The 24,111-nt window shown below is 43.1% G+C and overlaps 1 protein-coding gene across 1 annotated transcript in view; it reads right to left on the bottom strand.

Annotated features, from left to right (window-relative positions):
• The window catches only part of LOC132378989 (glutamate receptor ionotropic, delta-1-like), an 891,690-nt gene extending 890,081 nt beyond the window's left edge, over window positions 1-1,609 (bottom strand). The window contains exon 1 of the mRNA XM_059946407.1: window positions 1,430-1,609. Within this exon, the coding sequence (XP_059802390.1) occupies window positions 1,430-1,517 (88 nt within the window). The 5' untranslated portion in view covers window positions 1,518-1,609. The remainder of the gene's footprint in view (window positions 1-1,429) is intronic.
• Window positions 1,610-24,111: the final 22,502 nt, after the last annotated feature.

Below are 24,111 nucleotides of genomic sequence, written 5' to 3'. Positions count from 1 at the left end.
GACCTCCACAATATTCCAGGGCCCCATACAGAGTAGGTTCATAGGAAAGATGTAAAAACAACGACGCCTTACTTCTAACTCTTGACTAGAGAAAATATCAGCATCATAGCAAAAGTTGGTTGAAGCTAAGGTTAGGATTCTGTGTTTGTGTGTAATTTGAGAGTCTTCATTCTCTCTCCGTGGACTGGAATTAAAAGGTGGGCTGGATCCCAAAACGGCAGGTCCCTGTGTCCGCAATGTTTGTTTGGACACATCTAATCTCGGTGTCTTTAATTACAAGTGCATCATGTTACTAATACTGTATACCCTTCCCGAATCTGAATCCATGTGTGTGTGTGTGTGTGTGTGTATACGGGTTATCACTGTAAACAGTTAAGAAACTCTCACGACGCAAAATGATAGCAATTCGATTGGTACTCTCTTCGCAATAAACCGCTTAGGCCGCTTTATGGCCAGCTACAGCTGCATAAAATGGTATAAGCGGGACAGATCTTGGCGTCCGAAGCCCGAAGCCTTATGGTGTACAGGTGTCCGTATACCCCGATGCACAGCAGAGACCGAGGAGCAACTGCAGCACTGCCGCCTCTGGGGAGCGCACCCTGACCCCCCCCCCATTCCCCTTCGCCCCATTCTTTGTCGGATTACTGGCCGCTGAATTATCTTGCCCCCTATTCTTCCCATTGCAATTGGCATTCCTTAAATCGACAAAACGAGACTGTAAAGTGCAAGGCTACAGGTCGTTGAACCGAGCTCCGGTCGAGCCCTTCGTGGGTTCACGCTTTCATTTCAATTATGAACCGAGGCGAGAGGCCCCAGTCCCTCGCAGGGTGGCGGGGATAGGGGAAGGGAGCTGGTTCTGTGTCGGGAGCAGAGGTATTCAGGGCGGTTGCGATAATGTGGTTGAGTTCGAACAATTGGGACGAGGGAATGAAGATCGGGACAGGAAAGCTGGGAATGAGAAAAGGTAGTGGAAACAGATCGGAGTGAAAATAAGGGTAGGGGAGATCTCCTTAAACTTTTATGTGACGGTTGTCAGGAAAAGCGGCGGTTCATTTAGACACGAATCTGAAGGCACGGAGAGAGGCTCAGGGCAGAAAGTTTGTTGGGTTCTGAGTGCTGGGTCGCGAGGGTTTTGGTGCTGTGGAGTTTGGAGGTTTGGGTTGGAAGGGAGAGAGATGGGCAGAACACGGTTCTACATTCCAACACTGAGCTCCGGCTCACAGCTCACCCCGGTGTCGGTCCAGACGGAATCCCACACCTTTCCTGTTCCCTCCGAGTCTGGTTGGAGATAGAAGAGGAGAAGGCAGCCGCCCCAACTTCGGTTGCCTTCCCGCCCACCCTCCTCAAACATTCCCCCACCTCCCCTAACCCTCGACATTCACCGACCCATTCACAATACAGGCACTGCTTGTCGTCGCCGGCTTCTTACCGATGTGGATGATGGAATCTGCTCGCACTAAATCGCTGCCAAAAATCCAAGACAAGGCGGCTAAGAGGCACAGGGGTAGAACTTCCATTTTTTCCTTGGCGCATCAGTCGGTTCGGGGCAGATCCTAATACAACCCCCACCGCAGGGAAGCGCGCACACACACATACACACTATATACGGCCGCGACAATTAATAATCGGGGGGGGGGGGTGAACGCGGGCTGGGCGAGAGGGGGGCAAGGAGAAAACGCAAAGTGCGCGGAGCCGGCTCTTCTCGCAACCAGCTCCCGGACATAACATCCAAATTGCGGAGGTGTCTCTGCGCCACGTGATTGCAGTGTGTGTGTGTGTGTGTGTGTGTGTGTGTGTGTGTGTGTGTGTGTGTGTGTGTGTGTGTGTGTCTATGTATGTCTGTAAGTATGCGTGTGTATGTGTGTGTGTGTGTGTGCGTGTGTGTATCTACATGGAACTGCGCGGAGAGATGGAGTCAGATTAAAAAGGAGCGCGCCGTATACTAGCAGAGAAAAAGCGAGAGAGAGGGGGGGGAGAGAGAGAGAGGGGGGGAGAGAGAGAGAGGGGGGGAGAGAGAGAGAGAGGGGGGGAGAGAGAGAGAGAGAGAGATGAGGAAACTAGGGGGCGAAGGGAGATGCTGGGAGGGTTCAACCGTTCTCCATGGGGGTCCGATCTAGGACCTTGCAAGGTTTCTCCGGGAGAAAACCTCAAGGGTTTGCGGGAGGAGATTTGGGGCTTAAAGTGTTAAAGGTGACGGGACGAATGGGCGTTGGGACTTTGGGAGGGGGTTGGGGGGTGCCTTTTGTCCCGTGACCCCAATTAACCTGTGGAGAGCTGGGAAAGATGTGAAACAGCAGCTGGGGGGGGGGGGGGGAGCGCTGTAAGTTTGATTTACGTGGGGGTGGGGGGGATGTCTGAGGAATAGATTGAAGGGCGGATGTGACCGTGTAACCGCCGCCACCAGTGTGTGTGTGTGTGTAAGACAGAGAGCGCGTCGGGGAAGACAGCGTATATTCCCTGGTACGTGTGTGTGTGTGTGTGTGTGTGTGTGTGTGTGTGTGTGTGTGTGTGTGTGTGTGTGTGTGTGTGTGTGTGTGTGTGTGTGTGTGTGTGTGTGTGTGTGTGTGTGTGTGTGTGAGAGAGAGAGAGAGAGAGAGAGAGAGAGAGAGAGAGAGAGAAAGAGAATACCACAAATTAACAGAATGGCAGGATTTTAAGATTTGTTTCTGACAGTGGAAGATGTGTGGGACCCGGCACTCATCGCGCCAGGATAGGAGGGTCTCCGGTAGAACTTAAGGTGCAAGCCATAATCTTGAGACAAAAAGCCGGGCAGTCGGGTTTGTTTAATGCCGGTAAAAATGTTTGTAAATAGAAGGTCCAGACGTCCGGCTGATGATTGATAGCGGGTTTGAAAGTCTGTTGTGAATCAGACATTGTCTCCCGAATACTTCACCGCCGTCGGAACATTGGGAAATGTCGTAGAAACTTCTGTACTAATAATGTCAAATTCCTGCTGTGTGCTGGGGGTAGACTGAGAGAGTGAGGTCGCGCGTGGGTTAATTGAAAGCCCACACTGCAAATAAGTCCGGTGCTCTCAAAAGCCAGTCGTTTTTTATGCTTGAAAAAGGAGAATAAGAGGAGTTAACAAGGGAAAATAAACGGGGCCAGAGTCAAAGAACCATTCCAAGGTGCCAGAGAAGCTTCGGGTGAAGCAGTCCGTCCGGACCATGGCCAATTAAAAGAAATCGAGGGGAAAAAGCTTTAAGAAAGGAGCGAGTTGGAGAGGGGCTGAAAATGATTGAGAAATATTGAAACATGTGCGGCGGATCATCAGAGAAGGGGAGGTTTATCCCCACAAACTAATGGGACTCAACATTGCACAGGATGCGTGGACATTGGAGAGGGTTCGATGCGGGCAAAGGCAAAAGATCGCTATCTTTTGATGCTACGGATATTATATGAGGAGAGCACACAGTACTGAGGCTATGAACCGTCCGGCTGAGTGGTTCATAACCATTCAGCTCTCAATTAGTTTAGGAATCAATCCAGAAAAAAATGCTTGCGAACAGTGTGAACGCCGAGTGCGCTTTCATTTCGCCACTGGCTGCAGGAGACTGCTTCAGTACCAGGGTGGACCGGATAATTCAAAAACCTTGAGAAACTTCCATAGATGTGTGGTGCAAAGTGTATTGACTGGCTGCAAGTCGACCCTGTATGGAAACACCAATGCCTTTGAACGGAAAATCCAACAAAAAGTAGTGGATTCGGCCAGCTACGTCAGGGGTAAAGCCCTCCCAATCATTGAACACATCTACATGAATGGCCAGGAAAGCAACATCCCACTGCTGCCATCAGATAGAAGGTACAAGTGCCACAGGACTTGCTTCACCAGGTTCAAGAACAGTTACCAGCCCTCAACCATCAGGCTCCTGAACAATAGAGGATAATTACTCATCTGTTGAAATGATCCCACAACCAATTATCTCATTTTAAGGGCTCTTTATCTTGTTATTTCATGCTCTCCTTGTTTATTGCTATTTATTTATTTATATTTGCATTTGCACTGCCTGTAGTCTTGTATGCTCTTGATCCTGGTTAGAGTTACTATTCTATAGATCTATTGAGTATGCCCACAGGAAAAGGAATTTCAGGGTTGTACCTGGTGGCATATATGTACTCTGATAATAAATGTCACTTTGAACTTTTTGAACTTTGATCAAGGGAACTCATGGAGTGGAGCAGAAACTCTTGATTGCTCCAAAGGTTCAGAAGACAGAAAGGAGCGATCAGGTGCTTGCCCTCACTCAATATCCTCAAGTACTTCTTGATCCAATAGTTTCCTCCAGCAGCTTGATTTTTATTTCTCCAGATTTCAGCATCTACAGTTTCTTATGTCTTTAATGCTGGCAGTCCAGCAGATACATAGACAATGGTTCCCTTTTGCCAGGTACTTGGCCTATTTAGCCAAAGATCCCCACTTTCTGAGCCATGCCATCTTGCTGCTATCAGCATTTATCAGGACCTTCTGAGCACTGCGTACACAGGGCCCTTAGTATTATTAACGATTCCACCTATCCATCCAGCACCCTCTTTGACTTTCTACCATCAAGCAGGAGACTACGATCCATAAAAACAAGAACAGTCAGGTGAGAAACAGTTTCTTCCCCCAAGCCATGAGGCTTCTGAACTCCCTGTGACATTGTATTCGAAGTGTCACTGGTTAATCTGATCCGTACCTTAAAATATTTAATACTAATACACTTTAATTTGTTATTTATGTGTGATTCGTCTATAGATTTTTATTCTTACCTTCATAAGTCATCATGTGCTATGTAAATCATGTGTTATATGTAATATTGTGATTTACACCATAGTTCAAAGAAATGTCTAATTTCTTTATACATTATATGGTTATATATGTTATATACAGGGATATAGTTAAATAACAATAAACTTGTCTTGATTTGATCTGGGCACGAGATACTGAAGCCTGAAGTCTCACAGCACCAGGTTTCCCCCTCAAACATTAGGTTTTTGGACCAACTGGCAAAACCCTGATCGCTGCCTTAGTATAGCAACACCATAACGACTTTAATCAACTTACAATACAACAGACTTTTTCTTTTTGTGCTCTAGGTATGTTCTTCCCTGTAAAAATTGTGGGTCTTTTCAGAGAAATGGAAATGAAAGTGTCTGCTCCTAACATATCCAACAACCTCTGCTGGAAGGGAGAGAATTTGGCCAGCTGTGATTATCTCAGCTACTTGTTCAAGTCATCACAGAGATGGAACAACTGTTGGGAGAGAAACCAGAGATCACCCTCAGACCTTCAACCACTTCTCCACTTGGTCTAGGAACAAAGGAAGCCAGGGAATTAATGTACAGTATTTATTTAATTTTCCATCCCTTCCTAGCTTATTCGTGCCTTTGGACCCTTTGCTCTGGTTGTCCCTGTATGACATTTCAATTGAATCAGTTTAGTGAAGAGAATCAGTTCACTGCAGGAAAATGAATCTCAAGGTAGCAAATGATGATATTTACATTCTTTGATAATAAAGTCACTTAAAACTTTATTAAACAAGCAGCAAACAAGAGTTGAATATAATTCTGAGAAAACCACAGTGAAACTCCATGTAGATCTGATGCTAATGTAATGCTACACCTGGTTTACAAACTACTTAGTGAAGTCCTCTAGACTCTAACAAGGTTGTGAGTCCCCAAAGTGAACACTGCATATAGAAACATAGGAGACTGCAGATGGCTGGAACCTGGAACAACGAATGATCAGGTGGAAGAAATCAGCAGGTCGAGCAACAGCTGTGGGAAGGAAGTAATTGTCAACATTGAAGGTCGAAACGCAGAATTAGGATGAAACCCTGAAGCATGGTTTTGGCGTGAAATTTTGGCAGTTCCTTTCCTCCGACAGTAGCTGATAGGCCTGCTGATTTCCTCCAGCAGGTTGTTTGTTGCTTGAAAGACTGAACGTGTTTGAAACATGAAATAAAAGCAGAGAATACCAGAAACATGCAACAGGTCAGCGAGCATCGGTGGAGAGAGAAAAAAACGATTAACTTTTCACGTTAGTAACTGTTAATATAAATCGCAATGCTCTCGTGGATGGATCTCACAGTTCACATTCCCCAAGATGTCTGATCTCTCAAGTCACAGCTCTGCAGATACTTGCCTAGGAGAGCTCTACAAAAACACCCAGACAGCTCAGTCAACTGTTAAACAGTGTAAATAGGAACACAACTACGTGCATTGCTCTTAAACCCTCCAGCTGCAATGTAAATCTATGTGAACATATTTGTGGGCTTCCTTGGATTTTGGATAGAGATTTTTAAAGATTTATAAAGAAAATACAATAAAAAGATAAATCCAAACACTGATCCCTAAGGACGTTTATAACCACAGATCTAGCCAGACCTGTCTAAAGATACATTTCTGGCACAAGTAAGCCTCGGCAGCTTAAGAAGAACAGTATCCTGCCTCAGGCATCCTGCCTTTGCATTCGTTGCATAGTGATTCTTCTGTAACACATGTTCAACTAGAAAGCAAAATTAACAGCCATAAATATTCTTTTAAGGCATTCACTAAGTAAAACTAGTTGAAGTTACATCTTACTGTGATTGTGTTATGATATAGTCCTGGATTTTCAAGTAATGGTGTTTCAGATGTGTGGGGACATATGACATTACAATGACATGGTACGTTCAGTGGCCTCTTTATTAGCTATACCTGTACACCGGCTCATAAATGCAGATATCTAATCAGCCAATCATGTGGCAGCAACTTAATGCATGCAGACATGGTCAATGAGCTCAGTTGTTGTTCAGACCAAATATCAGAGTGGGGAAGAAATGTGATCTAAATGACTTTGGCCATGGAATGATTGTTGATGCCAGTCAGAATGGTTCATGTCCTCAGAAACTACTGATCTCCTGGGATTTTCATTCACAACAGTCTCTAGAGTTTTCAGAGAATGGTGCAAAAAAACAAAAAAACATCCAGTGAGCAGAGAGTTCTGTATGTGAAAATGCCTTGTTGAGGAAGGACATCAGAGGAAAGTGGCCAGACTGGTTCAAGCCGACAGGAAGGTGACAGTAACTCAAATAACCATGCATTGTAACAGTGGTGCGCAGATGAACATCTCTGAATCCACAACACATTAAACCTTGAAGTGGATGTGCTACAGCGGCAGAAGACCACGGACCACTTTATTATATACAGGAAATACCTAATAAGACAGCCCTTGAGTGTGTATGCAGAGAAATCCTAAAACATTCATTGAAGGGCAATATCATCAAGCTTCCATCCGGTGGAATAATCAATTGAGACCTAGTTAGACAGCAGAAGAAGTCGTTACTTCAGTTAGCTCACAGCAGCATGTAAAAAAATTAAAATGTTGAATTGTTAACACCTCATTGCTCATCTTAAAAGTTACCGGTTCAATCCCAACTCCAGCTGTCAAATAAATGATGAACACTTCAGTAAATACTCCAGTAGAGAAGCAGAAATTGCTCTAAATGCCTTTTCCAGGTGCCATGTATTATTATATAGAAAGTTTGACTCTCATTGAATAAAGAGGGGGCAAGTCTTGACTGTGTTCTCTTTGAGCAAACTGAGCAGAAGCAGACACACCAGCCTCTGTCCCTGTGTATGTGTATATATATATATATATATATATAAAATCACATCATTTTTCTTTCAATGGTTCCAACAATCATTTTTGTGAAGTGCTTTGCGATGTGATGAAGAGGGCTACATAAATACATAGCATTCACATTTCTTGAGGCACCGCAACAGAAAGCAATTAGTTTTCTTCAACTGCACAACACACTTCTTCTGTAAGTTAAAAATCTTAATCTAGCTGTTGGATACAGAACTTGCCAGGGCCAGCTATCAGGAAATAATATTTATTCATCGAGGTACCAAGCATATTGTCAGATTCCAGAGACATGTGGGAGGATTCATATTCATTTTTTTTTTATAAACACAGTACTTCAGCTCAGCTCTGCAAAACCAATTAAAGCTGTATCAGGGCCATTTTGTCATTGAATCGGATTTTGTCCCATTATTTTATTATTCACTTAACGAAGTAATGTATGGAGATAAATTACTAATTATTTCATTAAATTCCATCTACATACTTAACTCTCTAGTTGTCCCTTTTTGAAACGTTCACCTTGTCTTCATTGTGAATTTTCTACCAGCCAGAACGAGGGAAACAAGTGACATCATTAAGTGTGCTTGTAAAGTGAGAGTAATCTAAAGGAAATACTCTTTCGCTGCAATCTGATTAATTACTCCAAAGTCAGGAATATCATGGATTAAATGCCCAGCAAATCTCCCTCTGCTTTGGTCCATCGAACACTTTCAGGGCAAAACTGGCCTTAAAAGAGAAAAGTTCCATCTGCTCTGTCCCACCAACACTCTAGGGTAGGTACAGGATGGGTCAGGTAATGGTTAACCTCCGACCTGCCAGGCACGTCTTCCTCCTCTGCATTCTACAGCTCCTACATTCTTTGGTCTGGATTCCTTCGTCTATATTTCTGCTCTCTAACTTACTGACTGGATACCTTTGTTTCCTTTCTACTTCATGGTCACCTCAGTTTTATTCTGTCAGACACATTCACCTCCATTACCCTCCCTGAGGGTTAACAAGCTTCTTTTGTTTCCATCCCAGTTCTGATGAACGTTAACTGTTTCTGTCCCCACCTGTGCTGTCTGGCCTGCTGAGTATTTCCAATATTTTATCTTTTCATTATTAGCAAATGAAAGTATTCCAATCGCAAACAAGAGAAAATCTGCAGATGCAGGAAATCCAAGCAACACACAGAAAGTGCTGGAGGAACTCAGCAGGCCAGGTAACAACTGTGGAAAAGAGAACAGGCGGGCTGAGACCCTTCTCAATACTGTTGCATTAAATACTCTCAGGGCAGGTATAGGATGAGTTGGATGAAAAATGAAATATAATTTCCATATCCTCCACTCTCTTACTTGATAGATTGCTTCATCTTGAAATAGGATTGTTTTTGTGTTTTTGGCTATCCCTATGAGAACCATTTACCTGCTCAAGGTAGAATTTTTTCTGATACTGTTAGACAGCTAGTGAAGTGTTATATAAAAGTAAGTTTCATAACATTTTCTCCAGATTTTTGTTCAATTAAAATAAAGTTTTGTCCTTTCTCTGCAGTGTATGAAACAGCACTTTAATTGAAAGATATATGGCTTTTTATAAGTGATATCCAGGTAACCACAGAAAAAGATGAGTTCTGAGTGTCTATTTTCAGGCTTCATCTCCATTAGTAGAGAGAGGCCAGGGGAGGGCTTGGGGAGGTGGGGAGGATAGTGGAGGTCAAAGCAAGGGATAAGACAGAAAAAAATAAAAGCAGATTCTGCACTACTGTGAGGATAATGAGAAATGTTTAATTACAGGACTATCAATCCGAAGACCTGAAGCAAGAGTATCTCCATCCAGGGACTGGCAGTGACGTACTTACTTTCTTTATAGGTTACGAGATATCAAGGCGGATAGCGTTGTCTGTTAGATATCAGGTGAGAGACCCCTCCAGCTGTCTATCTACCCATACATCAGGTTCCTCACCTCACCCTCTGAACTTAGTGGGGAGTCATAACAAAGTTTCAATGACAAACCCTGCAATCAAAACATCGATTATAATCAATATCTGTATTGAGAAGAGTTTTATAGTCATATATGCTGGGAAAGCACTAGATACTTTTTTTTTTAAAATGGGGAGTTATTCCCAATATTCCAGCTGAAGTTTCCAACCATGCTAGTCAGCAGAAGTTTGCTGGAATGGTGGGAGTGTCCTCTCCTCCTGGCATCAACTCTTGGGTTAGAGAATTCACTGGCAGACTTGAAGAATTCTAGTTTGGTTACCTGCACATTAGAAAGTGAAACTTACTTTGCAATTGGCATTTGGACTGCACCCTTTGAGACCAAATGTTAATTATATTTTAAAACATAGAACTCAGGCCTTCCGGCCCACTGTGTTGTGCCAACCTTTCAACCTATTCCAAGAACAATCACATTTTATGTAAAAACCCAGCCTCGGCCATTCCCTTTCCTATACTTTCCTTCAATCACCCTAAAGTTATGTCCTCTCATATTAGCAGTTTCCACCCTGAGAAAAGGTCCCTGTTGTTCACTCTATCTACATCTTTCATCATTTTATGATGGCTGTCCATCGTGCCCAATGATAGTGGTTGTCCTTGTGCAGCTCATCAGTTATGGATTGAAGGTGGCTGTGGAGTCCAAGTCTTGCACGGCAAACTGGCTCGCCGAGAGGGCAGATGAACTGACCTGAGTCAACTGGAGGAATTGCTGCTGCTGCTTTCCATCGCTCTCAGGCAGCCCAGCTGGTCTGTGTGACACCTCTCCTCAAAGATGTCGTGGGCAAGTCCCACCATGGTACACCATCCAGTCCTGCCTCATGTGCACTGTTCCAGCTGCTTTGGATTAAGTCCGGCATATGCCATGTTAGATTTCACACAACCTTTCAACCTCTTGCGAAGCCCGCCTTGATTCCTTTTGCCCAAAGGTAGGTCGCCACACAGTAGCTGGCTGGGGATTCTGGAGTCTGCCATGCGCATGACAAAACCTGCACATCAAAGCTGGGCTTTCAGTATCAGGGCCTCGATGCTCGTCGTCTCTGCTCCATTGATGACTTCCTGGCTTGTAACTTGGTCCTACCAACAGATGTCTAGGATCATCTAATACACTTGCATCTCTCATCCTCCTTGGCTCCAATAGAAAGGCTCATGCTTTCTGAACCTATCCTCAATAGACATGCTCTCAGATCCAAGCAACATGAATCTCCTCAGAATCCTCTTTAAAGCGTCCACACCCTTCCTGTGACGAGGTGACCAGAACTGAACCCAATACTCCAAGCAGCCAGAGTTTTATAGAGCTGCAAGCAACATTACCTCACTATTCTGTGTTTAGAATCAAAATTCTTGGGCTTTTGGTTCACAAAAGTGCTCTTACACCAAAAAATCTTCATGTCCCATGAATCAGAATCAGGTTTATTATCACCGGCACATGACAAGAAATTTGTTAACTTAGCAGCAGCAGTTCAATGCAATACATAATATAGAAGAGAAAAAAAAATAAGAACAATAAATAAATAACAGTATACTTAACAATATACAGTCTACTCCTACGTGAGTGCTTCTGACCACAATCAGTGTTGTTTCTGTCATGTTTAAGCAGTAATAGTTTATTTAAACGCATTAAGATATCTTTGATGACCGTACTGACCTTGGAAGCAGCTCTGCTTTTTTTTTCAGGACCACTATTTAGTCCTGAATATCTATTGCAGAGTATTTAATTATCACTCTTGACACAGACTGGGCCTTCAGCTGTGTGTGAATGTTGGAACAGTGAGAGGTAGGGTTCAGTCATTGAAAATGGTGGTAGAGAAAGAATTTGGACTTCAATATACAATATTTAAGTATTAAATGCAGCAGAACTGTGCCCATCAGTTAGGTATCTTAGACTTTTAATATACGTTTGTAAATTCCTTTTGTGACTATACCTCTTCCCACCCTAGTGTTGGTGTGTGGCCAAATGGTTAAGGCATTCGTCTAGTTATCTGAAAGTCGCTAGTTTGAGCCTTGGCTGAGGCTTGTGTGTGTGTCCTTGAGCAAGGCACTTAACCACGCATTGCTGTGCGACGACACTGGTGCCAAGCTGTATGGGTCCTAATGCCCTTCCCTTGAGAGACTTGCAGCTTGGGCAACTGCTGGTTTTCCATTAAAAAAAACCTTGCCCAGGCTTGCGCACTGGAAACTTTCCAAAATGCAAATCCGTGGTCTATCAATCCTAACGGAGGCCTACTACTACTACCACTCCCACCCGAATAGTTGTAAAAATGGTATTCAGTCCCCCTGTCTCCACTGCATCTTTTCTATTGAGACTTTTCATTCCAAAACATCTGAGAAGTCCTTCTTCAAAGAACAATGTTTTCCATCTAGTACCAACAAAGCCACCCTCACCCATATCTTCTCCATTTCCTGGACATCTGCTCTGACCCCTTCTTCCCACCGCCATAATAGCGATAGTGTTCTCCTTGTTCTTACCAATCACTGCACAAGACTCCACATCCAGCACATCATTTTTCATAACCTCCACCAACTTCAACTAGATCCTGCCACTAAACACACCTTCCCTCTGCCTTCCAATCTCTGCTTTCCACAAGGATAATTCTCCATGTGACTCCCTTGTCCACTTTTCTTTCCCCACTTATCTTCTTCCTGGCACTTAACTCTGCAAGTGGGACAAGTGCTACACCTGCTCCTTCACCTCCTCCCTCACCACCTCCCAGGTCTCCAAACAGTCCTTCCAGGCGAGGCAACACTTCACCTGCAAGTCTGCCGGGGTCATCTAGTGCACCTGGTGCTCTCAGTATGGTCTCCATCAGGTATATCGGTGAGACCCGACGCAGGTTGGGGGAATTGCTTTGTCGAGCACCTTTGCTTCATCCACCACAACAGGTGGGATTTCCCAGTGGCCATTCATTTTAATTTTTCTCATTCCCCTTCTGACATGTTAATCCATTGCTTCCTCTGCAACCGTGATGAGGCCACTCACAGCATATTCTGCTTGGGTAGCCTCCAACCTGCCAGCATGCAAGTGAGTTTATCTAACATCCGGTAACTTTTCCCCCCTCTCACTACTCTCTTTATCCACTCTGCATCCTGGCTACCCTCTTACCCTGTCTTCTCCTCATCTGCCTATCACCACTCTCTGGTGCCTCTCCTCCATCCCTTTCTTCTATAGTCCGCTCTCCTTCTTCTGCCCTTTACCTTTTCTACCTGTCACCTCCCAGCTTCTCGCTTTGACCCCCTTCCCCCGCCAACTCACTTTCCCTCAACTGGTTCACCTCTGATCTGCTAGCCACTTCGCCTTCCGCTCCCCCACCTTCTTATTCTGGCTTTCTCCCCCTTCCTTTCCAGGCATGATGAAGGGTCTCAACCTGAAACGTTGACTATTCATATCCCTCCATTGACGCTGTCAGAGCTGCTGAGCTCCTGTGTTGCTCTGGATTTCCAACAACCATAGAATCTCTTATGTTTAGGTGAAGGAGTAGACTGTCAGTCATTGTGACCTGCTCTTCCATTTAGTAAGATCTCTGCAATATCAGCTTCGCATTGCCTTCTGCCCTTATTACCCTTCACCTCTTTGCTGATCAAATACGTATCAACTTCTGCCTCCAAACAATTAAAAAGGCTCAGCTTCCCCTAGGCTGGGATGAAAAGTTGCAAAAACTCACAATCCTCTGAAGGGAGAAAGAAACTACCTAAACTCTGCCTTAATTGGATGACCCTTTGCTTTTAACCTGACCCATAGGTTTGGCTTCTCCCGCAAGAGGAAACAGTCTCTGCACAATCCCCCTCAGGTGTTATACACTCTAGGTAAGCTCCCTCTCACTCTGACTCCAACTAATACAAGCCCAGCCTGCCCAATATTTCCTCGTAAAATAACATGCCCCTTTCAGATTTATCTGGGCTGCTTCCAATGAGTTAACATCTTTCCTTAAATAAGCATATTATAAACAGCAGGGTTTCACCAATGATCTGTCTAACTGCTCAATTCCCTTTGTAAACTGTTAGCTTTCCTCGTTGCATGCTCCTCCTGAGCCTCAGTCCTTGAACTAGGACATCCAGATCTTTCTGCGACCCACAGATTTGACTTTTTTATTTTTCCTGCCAAAATCAATGTTTTTTTTCCTCACTTACATGCCAGTAATTTGCATTTTCATTTAAACTCAATTTATCCTTTTATAACCTCATTTCATCTTCTTTACAACTTACTTTGTGTTATCAGCAAATTTTGCAAGTATGTCTTTAGTATCTTTATCCCAGTCAATACCAGCACCCACCTCTATGTATGTAACTTCATGTATATTGTCAACCTGAAAAAGACTCATCTACACTTTCTTAGCATCCTTCCATCCATGCTCATATGTTGCCTCCTACACCATGAGTTTTTATTTTCTGCAATATTCCTTGATGTGGCATCTTATCAAATACCTTCGGGAAGTGTAAATATAGTATATCTACCAGTTCCACTGCAGATGTTACTTATTCAAAGAATTCAATAAATTGGTGTCAGAGTCACACAGCACCGAATGGGCCTCTTGGCCTATTAACTCCTTGTCAATCTTTATTTACCTATCCCATTAACCTGCACCCAGTCTATCATCTTCATAATATGACTGCTAATCTAGATATCTCTTGTGTTCTGAGAGTACCTTCCACCCATTCAGATTCTAGCCACCCTCTAAGTAAAAAAAAACTTTCTCCAATCCCCTCTGAACTTCTTTCCCATATCCTACACCTTCATTACAGCAAAAAGTTTTTCACTATGTATCTATCGTTTATAAAATTCTAAGTGTACAAGATCTGTTTTAAAATCAAACACAATTTTCTATTCACAAAATCATGTTGACTCTGCATGATTTCCTTGAGATATGCTAATTGCTTTGATACAACATCTTTGATAATAACTTCTAACAGTTTCATATATGAGATGTTATGTTAATTGCCTGTATTTTCCCATTTACTGTTGTTTTACATTTCTGAATAAGAGGTTTCATTGGAATAAAATGGATCATTGGATCAAGGAACTAAATGGAATGAATTAGTATCTCAAAAATGGGTATCCAGGAAGGCAGAATGAGTTACAACATTTGTACATTAACTGTTCAGTCTGTCCACTGATGCACAGAACAAACTTTGGTTTAACATACAAGAGAACATCTGCAGATGCTAGAAATGGAAGTACCGCACACAAAATGCTGGAGGAACACAGCATCTATGGAAAAGAGTAAACAGTCGACGTTTCACGCCGAGACCTTTCTTCAGGACTGGAGAAAGGAGATCAAAAATCAGAGTAAGAAGGTGTGGGGGTGGAGGTTAGGAAGAACTACAAGGTTGTAGGTGATTGGTCAATCTGGGAGAGAGGGAAGTGGTGAAGTAAAGAGCTGGGCAGTCAATTGGTGAAAGAGATCTAGAGAAAGGGTATCTGACAGGAGAGGAGAGAAGGCCATGGAAAAAAGGGAAGGGAGAGGAGCACCAGTGGGAGGTGATAGGCAGGTAAGGAGATAAGGTGTGAGAGAGGAATGGGTATGGAGAATGATGAAGGGGGGGGGGGTCAATTACCAGAAGTTCAAGAAATTGATATTCATACCATCAGGTTGGAGGCTGTCCAGGTGTTATCCATCTGACCTGAGTGTGGCCTCATCACGGCAGTAGAGGAGACTATAGACTGAAACATCAGAATGGGAACAGGAAGTAGAATTGAAATGGGTGACCGCTGGGAGAACCTACTTGTTTTAGTGGACGGGGCATAGGTGCTTGGTGAAGCGGTCTCCCAATCTACATCGGGTCTCACCAATTTACAGGAGGCCACACCAGGAGCACCAAACATAGTAGATGACTCCAACAGACTCTCAGGTAAAGTGTCATTTCCCCTAGAAGGACTGTTTGGGGTCCTGAATGGTAGTGAGGGAGGAGGTGCAGGGGCAGGTATGGCACTTGTTCAGTTTGCAAGGGAAGCTGTCAGGAGGGAGAGATGAATGGACCAGGAAGTCATGTAGGGAGCGATCCCTGCAGAAAACTGAAAATGGTGGGGGGGGGGGGGGGAGGGGGAGGGGGAGATGTGTTCGGTGTTGAGATTCCAAAGAAATATTTGCTGGATGTGGAGGCTGGTGGGGTGGTAGGTGAGGACAAGAGGAACCCTATCCCTGGTAGGGTGGTGGGTGGATGGGGTGAGGGCAGACATGTGTGAAATGGAAGAGATGCAGGTGAGGGCAGCATAGATGGTGGAGGAAGGGAAGCCCGTTTCTTTGAAGAAGGACGACATCTCATTAGCTCTGGAACAAAAAGTTTCATCCTGAGAGCAGATGCAGCGAAGACAGAGGAATTGGGAGAAGACGATGGCACACCCTGGTAGAACATGCTCAGGGCTGCAACTGGCATGCCTAAAATTGAGATGCTAATTTACAAATCTGTAACACAGTGCCACATGCTTGCTCAACAGCAGAAGTAACATATAACAGGACTAAATGAACCCACAGAAATAATTCAACAACTGCAGTCCTACAATCCGCAGACAGCTTTGGAAAGACTCTCCAATTTGCTGATGATAGGGCCCAGAGGGTGAGTGTAGAAGACTAAGCCAAAAACATCTGTAACCCACTTTAGCTGGTCAATTACATCTCCCTCATGAAGAACCTACCATCACAATGGCAGGAATTGCTGAATATGAGAGTAGACAACATCTGCACCACACACGTGAAATTTTCAGCAGAGTCAATAGGCCACTAGACAAACTGTTGCAATATAGTTACAACAGTGGCATGTACCTGACAATGTGGAATACTTCCCAGGTACACAGACAAATCCAGTGCTGCTAATTGCTGTCCCCTGCAGTCTTCCTTCAATCATTAGCAAAGTGATGGAAAATGTTACTGACGGTGTCATCAGGAAAACCGCCTGCCCAATAATTTACTCACTGATGGCACCATTTGGATTTTACAGAGTTTGCTCGACTCCAGATTTCATCTTTGTCTTGTTTCAGACTTTCTCAAAAGGGATGAAATGCGAGCAGAGATGAGAACTACAGCCTTTGACATTGACAGAATTTAACGGAGTGTCACATCGCAATGGTCGTGGGAATGAAGTGAGATAATCATCTTACTCTCTGGAGTCACACTTCCCACACTACTTAAAGCATTGGCTGTGAATGTAAGAATGAAAAGGCATTACACTCTTTATTTTTATAAATAATTATTTTATTAAGAATAATGTTTATTTTGATTTTTTTTTAAACTACAAGGGAACACCCAAGTTTCCCCTGAAGACACGCACCATTTTGATTCATTTTCATCGTCTTAACCTTGGAATCAACTACCCAAGGTACCTTTACCAGGTGTATAGCCCCTTAAGAACATAACTCAACACTTATTTGAAAGAACTTACCACCTGGCTTGAAGATAGCTTCTATCCTGCTGTTATCCAACACATGAATGGACTTCTTGCATACTAATTTCAAAATCTACATTGTAATGGCCTTTGCAATTTCTTTGTCTACTTGTACTGCACTTTTTCCTGTATCTATAATTATCATACACTGCATTTTGTTTTTCCTTTTTACTACCTCAATGTATTTATGTATAAAACAATCTGTCTGGATGACGTGCTGTTAGGGTGTATGAATATATGGTATATAGTAGGATTTATGGTACATAGCAAATATTAATTTCAACAGCAACCAGTTTTCAGACCCAAATGTGAATTGTAGATTAGTTTTAAAACACAGCTCAGAACAACGGCATCTTGGAGAAGCAGACTGGGGTTGATTGCAAACCAAAAAACACTCCAATTGACCTGAGATGTCTGCATCTGTATGAGTGCAGCCCAGAGTCATTGGTAACAAACATTCATATTGGGTGTCAGGAGTGGGGGTGTGAAGATCTAAGTGTGTGAAAACTATATGCAATTCAAAGGAAGCATTGCAGGTACATTGTCACTATAGAATTGTCCTGCCATTTGCTTTGACCTTTAGCATATAAAAAGGTGGTGCAGTATTGGGTCAGGGATACCTCTACCATGGGTGTCTCCTACAAAGCCTGCTTGTTCTGCTGAATGAAGACTTCTGTATCCACCAACTTCAGTGTCTGGCCTGTGACTGATTCTAGTCACAACACAAACAAAAGCTTTTCACTGTACGTATCTCAGCACATGTGACAGTAACTGATAAACCAAACCTCTCCTCAAAAAGCCATTAGAGGCGGGCAATGAACGCTGGCCTTGCCACAACAGTTAAAAGCGAATAAAGAAAGTATATTATTCTCTCCATATTATTTCAGTTCAGACTAGAGAATGATTCTGGGATATTTACGTCTGCAGTCTGGTTAAACTCACTGTGATTGAGGAAGCCTTCATTTTACCATGCCAACAGCTAATATTAAGCAATCTCAAATTTAACTTGCCAGATAGGAAAGCTCTACTCAGAGCAAAACCAAAGATTAATTTCTAAGCATAGTGTATGTTTTCAACAATCTAATTGATACTCAATGGAGTCAGAATAATTGATCATCAGAATTTTCTCCAAGGACATTAATGGCACTTATTATAACTAGGATGACAGATTCATTAAAGTAAGCAGTTTTGCAAGCTCTTGAATGGTTTACAAATGTTAAAAGTAGTTAGGACTTTGAGATCGCATTGTTGCCATCCATTGAAACAATGTACAGAACTTCAAGCAACTAGATTTAGGATAATTAGTGGAAGAACACATTTATTAAACAGAAAAATGAGCCAAAGTAATCCAAGAAGCAGAATACAAAAAAGGTGAGGTTAAGTAGTAAAAATATATTTGCAAATTGCTTGTTTGGTACTAGGATTTTAACATAATTATCTATATGAAAGATCAGCCCCTCCACTCCAGTAATCTGCTGGCAATTCAATAGGGCCAAACAACCATTTACAAAGCAAATTATTGCATCCTTTGTCCTCGGTCCATGTTTAACCTAGCCCCGCCATTCTCCCTATTCTGTCTATTGCTGTTTCTTTGCTATTCCTCTGCACTAAAGTTCATACATTTTGAGTTATCTCACACAGTGCATAGATCCACAGAAAAGGGACAGTATTCCCCAACATTGACCTCCAATGAGGTCCATTCATCAATACCCAGAAAAAATCTTAGAAACTATGCCTGCCAGACTATTGAGAAGAGTGCTTCCTTTCCAATTTCAGACAAACCCAAAAAAGTGTCCAATCTCAAAGGCACTAAATGCTGAGCTGCGTTCAGTTGTTCTTCCCATCCTTTCTATCGCTGAGAAGAATGTACTCTTTGCAAGCTTTTGAGTGGTTTACAAATGTTAAGTGTTAAGAGTAGTTTGAGACACAACAGTGATTGCATTGCTGAGACCCATGACCGGTGCATCTGCAACTTAATCATTGCATCATAATGGATCTTAAAAATGGACGGGAAAGTGGGGGGTGGGGGGGGGGGTAACTGAGCGCAGAGGAGGTGCCCAAGGAACGGAGATGTTGAGGTGGTTGAGGGCATGCTATGTTGGTGCCAGAACTGTGGCGAACATCTACGGACTGCCCAACACAATCCTCTCCGATTTGATTTGACACAAAACAACACATTTTGTATTTTGATATATATTTGACAAATAAAGCTAATCTTTTTTTCTTAAACATTTTGTCTGCAGTTTGACATGCCTACACCCAAAAGGGCTGAGAGCCCCCAGTCTCCGGTCTGGAAGGGTTCTATATGAAGTGTACTTACAGAGTTTCCATCTGTTTTTTTTTAAGCCAGTGTAGTTCTCCAGCACAAACTACCTTACTGTTTCCCACTAATCACCAACATTAGTCACCCAGACAGCCCTGTGGATGGCTGGTATGAGACAATCAGAAGGACTGGCAGAGCTCTACAATGGGTGTGGTCCTGAGGTTGAAACAAAGCAATTAAGCTTTACATTCTATTTAACTCTCTTGTCTAGCATTGACCGGCATCATCATAACCTCATTGTGAGCTCCTCTGCCCCTCCAAAAAAAATAACGTGTACGGTATAAAGAAGATGCTGGCACTGGAGACAATCCAGAGGAGGGTTCATGAGAATGATCCCAGAATGAAATGGGTTAATGTATGCAGAGCGTTTGATAGCTCTGGGCCTGAACTTTCTGTAGTTCAGAACAAAAAGTGGGGATCTCATTGAAACCTATCAAATATTTAGAGTGGATATGGGGAGTATGTTTCCTGCAGTGGGGGAGCCTAGGACCAGAAGGCAAAGCCTCAGAATACAAGGATGCCCCTTCAGAAGAGATGTTTGGAGGAATGACTTTAGCCAGAGGGCGGTGAATCTGTGGAATCCATTGCCACAGATGGCTTTGGAGATGAGGGCATTGGGTATATTTAAGGTGGAGGTTGATAGTATGTAAAAGAGAATGAGATTGAGAGGGATAATAAATGAGCCATATTGGAAAGGGGAGCAGATTTGATGGTCTGAATGGCCTTATTCTGCTCCTATGTATTTTAGTCTAAAGAGCTACAAGTATTCACCCAAACTCTCGGGAGAGTCATCGAGGAGAGTAATACGATGCCATCAGACATTATCATCCCAAGACTATTCTTTTTCCCTTAATCCTGCCTTTACCTTCTGTAAGGGAATCAGGGTCACGTGAAGCCATGGGAACAGGTGGTGGCTGGTTGTACGAGCAACTGGTGCAAATCACAAGTCCTCGTTATGCGACAATCTCTCAGTACTCTGAAGAGTATTGATCATGGCTAAGGTCACCTGTCTTGTAAAGACACTACCCGGAAGAAGGCAATGGCAAGCCACTTCTTGTGGAAAAATTTGCCCATAACAGTCATGGTCATGAATCAGAACAGAAGAGTCCACAGCACAAAATGGTGATGAATCTCCATAAATCTCGTGGATTGATTGGAATGATTATCAGTCAAGGCATTCTTCAGGCAAGGAACAGGCCCTGAAAGGAGAACTTCTTATTTAGAGAAAGGCCCTAACTGATAATTATCAAAACTATATTATAATGAAAACACAAAATGCTAGCAGAACTCAGCAGGCCAGAGAGCATCTATGGGAGGAAATGGATAATCACTTAACGTCATCCCGTAGTAGACAACAATGGGATAACAAAGGGCAGTAATGAAATGCTATATGAATAGGACCGAGTGGAGGAAGGAGATTGAAAACCAGTCAGGAAGATCAGGGAGGAGCAAAGGGTAGAGAAAAATCCCACTGCTGTCTGTAAGGAGTTTCAACATTCTCCCCTTGACCGCCAAGTACTCCAGGTTCCTTCAATAATCTAAAACTGTATGGGGTAATTGGTCACAGTGTAGTATTTTTGGGCTGGAAGTGCCTACTACAGTGTTGCATCTCTAAATAAAAGTAAGTTAATAAATGAAGCTACCAAAGGTAACAAGAGAATATGGGAAAAGATTTTGATAAGGTATCAGGGAATATAAAAGTCATCTGTCAGCATTTAAATAATGAGACAGCAGTAAGGGAAGTGAGACCGGGAGATCAAAAGGTAACCAGTACATGGAATCTGAGGGCAAGGTGAGGGCAGCTTTTCGAAACAATCAGCAGGAAAATGAATAGTTCTCATGAGAGAATGCTGAATAATTAAAGGAACATAGACCCATTAAAGGCAAATCTTGCTGAATATATTGATTGGCTTTTTGGTGAGGATTGATAATGGTAATAAAATGGACGTAAAATTTTGGGAAGTATTTGATTATGTCTGATTTAGAAAGCCGGTTATGAAAACTGAAATCCATGGACTCAAGAGGACCAGTGGACTGCGGATAAGAAGGTATAACAGCAAAAAACAATGCTAAAGATTTGCTGTTCTAAATAAAAGAAAGAAAATAAGAAAGTAATGATACTCCTCAAGGTTAAGCAATTCAACTATTTGTTATGTATACATACATCTCTACCAAAGGAGGTGTAAGGTGCTCCTTCCCTCTGCTACCCTGGACATAACCTTGGGCAACTTGTAGCACCTGCTTAGTGCCCCCAGTCAGGGTCACGAGAAGCCATGGGAGCAGGTGGTGGATGGTCATATGAGCAGCTGATGCAGATCACAAGTCCTGGTTATACAACCACTGATACTAGGGGAACAATTTCTGAAGAGCATAGATAACGGCTGGGGTCACCCATCTTGTAAAAACATTGCCCAGGAGAAGGTTATAGCAAATCAGTTCTATAGAAAAGTTTGCCATGATTATGGTCACGGAAAGACCTGATCACCTGCATCATGCGACACAGCAATAAGGAACAAATGATATATACACATACTCACACATACGCTCATTGGTCTCTTTATTAGGTACACCTGTACACCTGCAAATATCTAATCAGCCAATCATGTGTCAGCAACTCAGTGAATAGAAGCATGACAACTTGGTCAAGAAGTTCAGCTGTTGTTCAGACCAAACACCAGAAAATGGAAGAAAGGTGATCTAAGTGACTTTGACCATGAAATGATAGTTAATGCCAGACGGGGAGATATGAGTATCTCGAAAATCGCGGATCTCCTGGGATTTTCATACACAACGGCCTTTAGTGTTTACAGAGAACAGTGTGAGAAACAAACAACAGCTAGTGAGCGGCAGTTCTGTGGGTGAAAACACCTTGTTAATGAGAGAGATCTGAGGAGAATGACCAGACTGGTTCAAGCGGACAAGAAGGTGATAGCAACTCAAATAACCACACATTACAACAGCAGTGTGCAGGAAAGCATCTCTGAATGCACAATATATCAAAACTTGATGTGCATGGGCTACAGCAGCTGAAGGCTATGAAAATACGCATACAGGAAGCACCTAATAAAGTAGCCACTGAGTATATATTTCTTGATAAATCAGTGATCGTTCAGAAGAGCAAAGGGATATTGCATTGAAACTTGCAAAATGATTAAAGGCCTTGTCTGGCTGAATGCAAAAAATATGTTTCTCCTGTCTGAGGAACCTCAGAACCAGAATCAGAGTCTGTCCTGTTATCATTTACATACTGTCCAAAACTCTTATGCACCCTACCTACAATTATCTCCAAGTCTTTATCACAGTACTGTATATTGTTAAATGTGTTATTTTCAGGAGCAGCACAGAGCAATGCATGAAAAATATACTATGTGATATTAAGAAATATCAAAAATATTTCAAAAGTGAGGCATTGTTCATGGATTCATGGACCATTCAGAAATCAGAGCACGGACAGAAAAATACTGTTCCTAAAGCACTGAGTGTCCTCAGGCTCCATTTCCCCCCTGATGGTAGTTATGAGAAGAGGGCATGTCCTGAAGGTCCTTAATGATGCATGCTACCTTCTTGAGGCATTAACTATTGAAGATGTCCTTGCTGGTGGGGAGGGTTTGTGCTCATGATGGAGCTGGCTGAGTTTACAACCCCCTTCAGCCTTTTCTGATCCTGTGCGTTGGTCCCTCCATACTAGACAGAGATGCAAGCAATCAGAATGCACTCCAGGGTACATCTGTAGAAATTTTCTAGAGTCTTTGGAACATACCAAATCTCCTCAAACTTCAAATGAAATGTAGCCACTGCCATGTCTTCTTTGTAACTGCATCAATACGTTAGGCCCAGGATAGACCCTCAGAGGTGTTGACACCAAGAACTTGAAGCTGCTCACCCTTTCCACTACTGACCCTCAATGAGGACTGATGTGTGTTCCCTCAACTTCTCCTTCCTGAAGTCCACAATCAGTCCCTTGGTCTCACTGATGTTGAGTACAAGGTCGGTGTTGCTACACCACTCAACCAACCTATCTATTTCACTCCTGTACGCCTCCTCATTACTATCTGAGGTTCTACTAACAACAGTTGTATCATCAGCAAATTTATAGATGACGTTTGACTACAAATCTGTGAGTGCAAGATGGTGGCCTGTTTAGATGCAGCATCCACCCTGGGTCCAATCAAAGGAGTATTTATTTGTCCTTCACATTTTTTTATGATCCCAAGTCACTGCTGGATGCTAAGCACGTCAAGTGCTGTAGAACTATCCCATCAGCAGGTTGCTCAATAGTGATGGATTTGGACTTTTTGCACACTGTTCTTATGTAATCACCTGGACTCACTGTGTTGAGATCGTCCCTGGTGCAAGTGATTGTCTCAGACATTTCTATAGTGATTGCAAGACCCTGCTGGACATCGGTAATGTACACTGCAAGTCTGGTTCACTGGCAAGATCAACAGCGGGGGAGCTGCGATGCCTTGGTTGTGACCCTCACCGCAGGGTCATCTGTTGCAATCACCCAGGGGAGGAGATGCCGGAGGATGCGTGAGGGAGAACAGAGGCCTCTCTGAGTGTGCTGGAATCCAAATTGGGTCAGAGGCTAGCCTTTCCTGTAGGTGCTGCCCTCTGGTGTTCGCTTGGTGAAAGAAACAATCTGGACTAGGACAACTTATAAACACAAGAAATTCTGCAGATGCTGGAAGTCCAAAGCAATGCACACAAAATGTTGAAGGAACTCAACAGGTCAAGCAGCATTGATGGAAATGATCAAACAGTTGATGTTTCAGGCCGAGACCCTTCTTCAGGAAAATTTACCATCAATCTACAGTTCTGCTATTCAGACACTT

This window comes from Hypanus sabinus, chromosome 21, assembly GCF_030144855.1.
Source record: "Hypanus sabinus isolate sHypSab1 chromosome 21, sHypSab1.hap1, whole genome shotgun sequence".
Classification (NCBI taxonomy): domain Eukaryota; kingdom Metazoa; phylum Chordata; class Chondrichthyes; order Myliobatiformes; family Dasyatidae; genus Hypanus; species Hypanus sabinus.
This window is presented reverse-complemented; position numbering and strand designations above follow the sequence as displayed.